This window comes from Mus pahari, chromosome 20 (genome assembly GCF_900095145.1).
Source record: "Mus pahari chromosome 20, PAHARI_EIJ_v1.1, whole genome shotgun sequence".
In the NCBI taxonomy this organism is placed as follows: Eukaryota; Metazoa; Chordata; class Mammalia; order Rodentia; family Muridae; genus Mus; species Mus pahari.
In genome coordinates, this window is record NC_034609.1 from 39,826,345 (window position 1) to 39,834,462 (window position 8,118).

The window sequence follows — 8,118 nt, forward strand, 5'->3', positions numbered from 1 at the left end:
AGAGGGGAACGCCAGGGCCAAGAAGTGGGAGTGGGTGGGTAGGGGAGCAGAGTGGGGGGGGAGGGTATAGGGGACATTTGCAATGTAAATGAAGAACATATCTAATAAAATAATTATAAAAAAAGAAACATAAGCAAATCAATGCCAGAGCTGTTAGGACTGTGACAACAGTGCTCTTGTATACTGTCAGTGCCCTGAACAAGATGTGCTTCATACAAAGAGCACATCTCCTGAGCTTTTCAGCAATTTATTTCTAAAATTTGTTTTTCTTATTAAAGCTCAGCAGAATTCTCTGGTGCTACAATAAATTTACCCCTTGTGTTATTCACCCGACTCCAGGAGTATACTGAAGAAGAATGGAAGAGTAGAGCTAGGCAAGACTTGAACACAAATGGTCACAGCAATTAGACATTGGAAAAAGCTCAATCATTCTCCTCTAACAAGTGAAAGAACTGTGGAATACAGTCTATGATGGGGAAAAATGAATGCTAGGTTTATGTTACAACTTGGACGTGAATCAATAAATAGCTATTCTGGATAAAGAAGCCAGGTTTTTGGTTTGGTTTGGTTTGGTTTTTAAGGTGGAATACTTAATATCTAAAATCCCTTGTGTTTTAAGGTGTCAATGAGCTTTGTGTTTGTGTGATTGTACTTAATTTGTAAAGGGAGAGGCTTGTATATAGCTTTAGAGGTTTCAGTCTGTAAATGGGGGAGGGGCGCCACTGGTGAGACAGTTTTATAAAGAATAACAGTAGGAAGCTGGAGAGAATTCTCAGTGGTTAAGAGCACTGACTGTTCTTTCAGAGGTCCTGAGTTCAATTCCCAGCAACTACATGGTGACTCACAGCAGTCTGTAATGGGATCTGATGCCCTCCTTCTGGTGTGTCTGAAGACAGCTACAGTGCGTACTTAAATAAATAAATAAATAAATAAATAAATAAATAAATAAATAAATAAATAAAATCTTTTTTAAAAATAAAACAAAATAAATAAGTTTTTTTTTAAAAATCAACAAAGTCACTCGCCTCAGAGTCAAGAAGCAAAAGGATGTATTGCAAAAAAAAACATAATCTAGTTATTGTAATTACAAGCTGTATGTCTAGATTAGGCAGATCTAATGCTATAACGAATACCCCAGCTGTAAGACCTCTTGCTGCTTGTGGTTTCTCCTGGCCACGTGGTTCTGCTCCATCATGGCTTGCTCCTCCTCTTCATTCCTCTTCTGCCTCTCTATCTGTCCCCACTCTCAAACCTCCAGTCCCACCTTTTCCCCTCCACTGCCCGATCGATCACAGGATCTAGCCTTTATTGATAGTTAAAATGGAGAGAAGGTTCACATGAGATCAACTGCGCATGTTGCCCCTCTTTGGGGGCAGCCCCTCTTGAGGAAGCAGAATTACCATCAGAATATAAACAGCATCAGGACAACCCACAACAGAGGGGCACCAGTAACCACATGCCTTATAAACCCCAAAGACACCCGTCAGCTCTTCCCTCACAGACTGTCAGTCATTCCGGGCCGTCACACCCACAATTCCATAAGAGAGCCATTATCTATGTAAATCACATAAGATAGGTGGTCACAAGTTCAAGGATATAGCATCCCCCCTCACACATACCACCACCACTTCATGGGCATTCCTGAGGGTGCCAGATACACCAGGGATACCAGCCCATCCTATCAATGCCAGCCTGAATGGACAGGTCCTCTAGAATTGTGGATTTCAACCTGAGGGTCATGACCCTTTTGGGGGGTCAAACAATCCTTTCACAGGGGTCCCCTAAGACTATAGGAAAAAAACAGATGTTTACATCACAGTTCATAACAAAATGGCAGTTATGAAGTAGCAATGAAAATAATTTTATAGTTGGGGGTCAACACAACATGAACTGTATTAAAGGGTTGTAGGTTTAGGAAGGTTACAAACGGCTGCTCTAGTGTATGCCCACACCCCGGCATGTTGCTAACTCCCCATGCTTCTGTTGATATTATGGACAAGCAAGCAAAGCAAGCACAGGACAAGAGAAGGGCAGGAGGAGGAAGAGGAGGCCTGAAATCAATTGTCTCCCCCAAAGCTCTTTACCTCAGGAGTCAGTGCATTGTTATCCGAAGTCTGGCTGGACAGAAGAATGTGTGTGAAGCCCTCTTCCTTCCTCACCACGATGTCACGAAACCGACAGTTGCTTTCATTCTGGCGGACGCTGTACCTGAGCCTTTTGTCAAAGACATAGTCCTTCTCCGTCTCCACCTTCTTCTTCATGGGGCTGTGCAGGTTCAGGCCTCCGTTGGTCAGAGCAGAGCCTTCGGGAATCAGATAACCTAAGTGAGAAACTGGCCTGCGCTATACTACACCATGCAAGTCAACTAGAGAGAGCCTGGATTTCCAGCGGAAAATCCCAGCATGCCCAGGGGCCCCCTTGCTCTGCTCCGGGAGGGTGAAGAGTCCAGGATGTAAATGACCCATTTTCAAATTCAGAAAATAATCTGGGGGACAGTTTAGCAAAGGACTGGTTATGGGGACCTGATAGTATTGTGGACCACACGTGTCAGTGAACATTCTGCCAATGCCAGGATTCTTAGCCATGAAGAACTGACTGAACCCTGGAGAGGCAGTCTTGTCCATTGGTGGACACAGGTGACTTACCAAGAATCCTCCTTAAACGCAGTACTAGCCACTAACCTGTACCATGTGCTGAGCACAATACACCGACAATATCTCATTCAACATGAAAGCTAGAAATGGCGCTTTGAGTGCCCAATGCTTAACTTCTGATGGGAAGGACCCAAAGGCAGGGTCCTCCTCTTTCCACCTCTCCTCTCCCAAATGATTCATTTTTTAAATCTTATATATTAGTATTCATAAATGACCAGAGAGTAATTTCTCTAAAAGGACATTGGTTATGTTTGCTTTCTATTGCTTTTATTAAGACCCCAGGACCAAAGCAACTTGTGGAGAAAAGGGTTTATATCACTTTACAGATCACACTCCATCGATGAAGATACAAAAGGCTTTAACAAGGGTCAGGCATGGTGGCGCGTGCCTTTAATCCCAGCACTTGGGAGGCATAGACCGGCAGATCTCTGTAAGTTCAAGACCAGCTTGAACCACATAGTGAGTTTCAGGCCAGCTGTACTACAGAATGAGAACCTGTCTATATCGATAAACAAATAAAGACTTTGATGAAATACTAGTCAGTGTGGAGCTTGTTCAATATCTAAAAATCGGTTGGGTGTAGTCAGACACACAGGGAGTCTAAAGATGAAAATTCAGATCCATCAACACATAAAAGGCATCTGACAAAGTCCCACAGGGGGGCTGCATATTCCCTTTGATGTGGGACCATCGACAGGTGGGCATCTACCACTTGCCCTAACTGGGAAAAACTGCATGTCTTCCTTTTAACACCCAAAGTCACTAAAGGATAATCTCTCTCCTATTCAACTGGATCCTAGAAGACCTAACTAAGAAAAGGCAATAAAAATTATAGACATTGAGAGGGAAGGGGGGGGAGGAAGACTATTTACTGATGGCAAAGTTATTTATATAGAAAGCACCAGTGAACAAACAAACAAACTGAAGGCCGAAGAAATCAAGCCTTCCTGCGATCGGTGAGCAGATTCAGCAAGGTTGCGAGATAGAGGTTAATACACCCGCTGTTACCATCCAATGGACCAGTTACGAACAAATGGAATTTGATATTTAAAAAAAAACAGTAGCACCCAAATATGAACTATTTATAGTTCTAATAAAATATTTATGGGCTCTGTGTATAGAAAACTGTAAAACCCCAATGAAGACACCAAAGTAGCTCTAACTAAATGGAGCGGTATCGCGGCTTCAATGAGAAAGATCCTCCATAGGCTTGTGTGTTTAGACACCTGGTACCCAGATGGTGGCGCTGTTTGGGTAGGTGGAACCTTTAGGAGATGGGGCCTTCAAGGACACCACAAAAGGTGGGCTTTGACAGTTTATAATCTTGCAGCATTTTGAGTGGGCTATCTCAGCCTCCTGTCGTGATGAAACATGGTCAGGCAGCTGCCTGCTCCTGTGCCTTCTTCCTTACCAACTCCTCTCTCTGGAACCTGAGGCCAAAATAAGCTCTCTTTTTGATAAGTTGGTTTGGGTCATGGAATTTTTATCACAGGGATAAAAAGCAACTAATAAAAGAAGAGTGCAGGGCTCCTGAGACAGACCCCTGAGCATTTATTTGTAAGGTGTCAACTCATAAACTGATCTCAGAGTTCAAAGTAATCCCAGGCAAAGCCCAGTGAGCCGTTTGGTACGTAGTGTCAAACTAGTTCTACACTTTCTTTAGGAGGGGTAAAGAATGTAGAACAGCCAAAAACAAGGCTTCCAGGTAAGAAGAGAGTTGGTACTTGCCACACCGTAGTGCCACAGTGATTCAGTATAGGAATTTAAACCAATGGGTCATAACAGAGAACACATAAACAAATGCGCACAAATACAGTATTGGGACTGTTCAGTGGGGGAAAGAACAGCCCTTACTAGCTACTGAAACCAACAGGTATCTGTTTGTAGAAAAGGAAAAAAAAAAAACAACTTGATATACAGCGAGAGTTACCCGTGAAGAGGGAATCTCAGTGGGAGAGTTGCCCAGAACAGATTGGCCTGTGGCCAAGTCTAAATGACGTTTCCCTGATTGATAATTGGTGTAGGACTCCCAGTGGGCAGTGCCACCCCTAGGCAGATGGATCCTGGCTATTTGGAAAGCTAGGTAAGTAAGGCAGTAAGCGGTGATCCTCCAGGGTTTCCCGCTGTGACTTCCCTCAACACTGGCCTGCAATCTCTAGGATGAAATGGAAACCCTCTTCTCTCTAAGTTCCTCCTGATCATGGTGTTCATAACAGAAAGAGAAATAAAACTAGGACATTTTTCACACACACACACACACACACACACACACACACACACACACCACATAGACAAGCAAAAATCACACATATACCATACACATATACCAGACACCCCAACACACATATACCCAGACAGGCATACACTATACACATACCACATCTACACACAGACACACACACAAACATACCCCACACATACACCATACACACACTATACAGACACACACACACCACATATACCCCCCATGCACAAACACACACCACATACATTATACACACACACATACACACACACACCATACACACANACACACACCACATATACCCCCCATGCACAAACACACACCACATACATTATACACACACACATACACACACACACCATACACACAAATATACACACACCACATATACCCCCCATGCACAAACACACACCACATACATTATGCACACACACATACACACACACACCATACACAAATATACACACACCACATATACCACATATACCACACACACACAGGCACTACACACACCATACATACCCATCATATACACACACACCATACATACTCACACCACACACAACATATACACATACATACCACACACACACACACACACACACACACACACACACACACACTTTATCTCAGAATGGATGACAGACCTAAATGCAAAATGGCCAAATGTCTAAAAGGCAACCAGATAAAGCTCTAGGGACCCTGAGCTTGATAATAAGCTTCTATATTCAGCATCGAGAAATCAAGTTTCGTGATATAGAAAAAACTGGGCAAACTGAACATTATAAAACCTAGAAGCCCTCCTCCCTGGAGAGCACCACTGTGAGACTTGAGAGACAAGCCACACTCTACATGAAAACAGCTTGCCAAATATATATATCTGAGAGATGCGGTATCCAAAATACACCGAACAGCAGTAAGAAAACAAACAACCTCATTTAAGAGTGGGCAGGGGATCTAAAGAGCCAATGCCTCCTTTGTCACCCAGGGAGGGAAATCCAGGAGTCCCTGGGACATACAGGGTGGATCCATTACTGTACACAACAGCAGGGAGATGGAGGGATCACGGGTGAGGGCAGAGAGTACACAGCCCAACATGCTCCCTGCTGATGGCCACACAGAGCTGCACATCTTTTCTTTTTCCTTGAGAATGTCCTATGTATCTGCAATGAAATACAGGCATATCCACTCCCTGCCTTATCACTCTGTCTCCCCCTACACCCTGCAACATCAAATTAACAAAGCTAATTTCACTTTTTTATTGTTTGAGAATTTCATAGTGCATATCATGTGTTTTGATAGACCCCACTCTCATTCCCTTCCCTCCAAATGCTCACCTATGTTCCAGTTTCAGAACAGTGCCACTATATTCCCCCTTTTTCCTGCCTGCCTTCTGTCCTTTCATCCTTCTGTCCTTCTGTCCTTCCTCCCTTCCTTCCTTCCATGTGACTGTTTTTGTTTTGTTTGTTTTGTTTTTGAGACGTCTCTCTGTGTAGCCCTGGATGTCCAGGAACTCACTCTGTAGACCAGGCTGGCCTTGAACTCAGAAATCCACCTGCCTCTGCCTCCCAAGTGCTGGGACTAAAGATGTGCACCACCGATGACCGTCTTCCATGTGGTTTTTAAATACTCACTGGGTCTCCTCACTACTGACGGAATGGACATTGGTGTGGGGCCACCCACTAGACCATGGGAAACCTAGCAATGGCTGCTTCCTCAAAAAAGAAGGAAGTCCCAATGACCTGCAGACATCCCATCTCTGTAGCCTTTGTGTGGTCACCCAAGTGATCCTTAAAATTTGTGGCAGACTCCAGTCCCTACCCTGAGAATGACCTTACCAGGGAATATGACGAGGGAAACATGATCATAACGCTAGCCCCAATTATAGAGGAGCCTGCCACACAACGCCTACTGGATTCAAACACTTCAACAGGATGTAATAGACATCCAGTTCACTTTCTGCCGCCAGTGAGCTAATCAAACCTTCTAGAAAACCCATTCATAAGGTGACAACTCTTTCCCTGCCAGCTAGCCTACCTCCTGTTAAAAATGAGTCTGGAGTACTCTGTGGGGCTGGCGTCAACAATTTAACTTGCGTGTGGGTGGCAAGAAAACCGGGGTGTATGAGGGACTCCAGAGACATGTGTAACCCTTGGTAAACATGTGGCATTCAGAGCACAGCACCTGAGGTCAGGCTGCACCTGAGGTCAGGCTGCACATGAGGTCAGGCTGCAGCCTGTGGCTGGGTTCCAGGAGACAGAAGGAAGTGAGCAAGCCACCGAGGCCTTGAGAAAGCAGCGACAGGTGTACGAGAGAGAAGACTAACATTGAAGTTGTAACTTCAGTGCAGGCATCTGTGGTTGCCGGTTGGGGAAGAATTACCACAAGAGCCCTTCGGCCTGCCCGGGGCTGTAAATTGCTGTCCTCTTCCTGTTTCTGGGGAGGACTTTTTGTTACAAACTTCTACGGTCAGTTGGTGGGTGATCCATGGCAGACAGACCTCTGCAGACAAGACAGGCTTGAAGTTTCACAGGGGCCAGACCTGGGTCCTAGTTTTCCCCAGACAGTGACTTCATTCTGTCTGTTACCATCCTGGTTTTTCCTATCAGGCCCAGGAATAGAAGATAATATGCTATGTCCTGAATTCGTTCAGATAAGGAATAATAAGATCATGCAAGAACTGTCATGGGAGAGACACTGCAGAAGACCCCAATACTCTACCCACAACATCATCAAGGTTTCATCCTGCTCTGAAGACAAACTGAGAAGAGGCAAAAGGAGAAACTTCCTGTATTTTCTATAATGACAAGGAGGAGGAGGAGGAGGAGGAGGAGGAGACAGTCTCCAGAAGTCCCTTCTCCCATTTCTGGATCCTCTACAGACATCTGCTAGGAGTGTACTGAATCCTAACTGTCTTTCATGAATCTAGATGCCCTAGTTGGACTTGTTGAATGAATACTCAGATATCTAGAGAATGAATTTGTTGAAATGGCCGTGTTTTGTTAGTTTGTTTTCATCAGTTTTGTTGAGCACCTTTAGTCAAGTAGAGAGAGCGCCTATATAAGTTCTCTTCCTCAAGTTTCTTGTATTAAAATCTCATTATGATACAGATGAAGGCGGGGAGGAGGAGGAAAAAGAGAAAGGGAGGGGCAGGAGAAGAGGGGAGGGGAGGGAAGGGGAGGGAAAAGGGGGAAGGGGAAGGGAAGGGAAGGGGAGGAG

The 8,118-nt window shown here is 44.5% G+C and overlaps 1 protein-coding gene across 1 annotated transcript in view; it reads right to left on the minus strand.

The window, feature by feature from the left end:
- Cdyl2 (chromodomain Y like 2) overlaps positions 1-8,118 on the minus strand; it is a 165,898-nt gene that overhangs the window by 24,450 nt on the left and 133,330 nt on the right. The window contains exon 3 of the mRNA XM_021220514.2: positions 2,085-2,302. Coding sequence (XP_021076173.1) covers positions 2,085-2,302 — 218 coding nt within the window. The remainder of the gene's footprint in view (positions 1-2,084; positions 2,303-8,118) is intronic.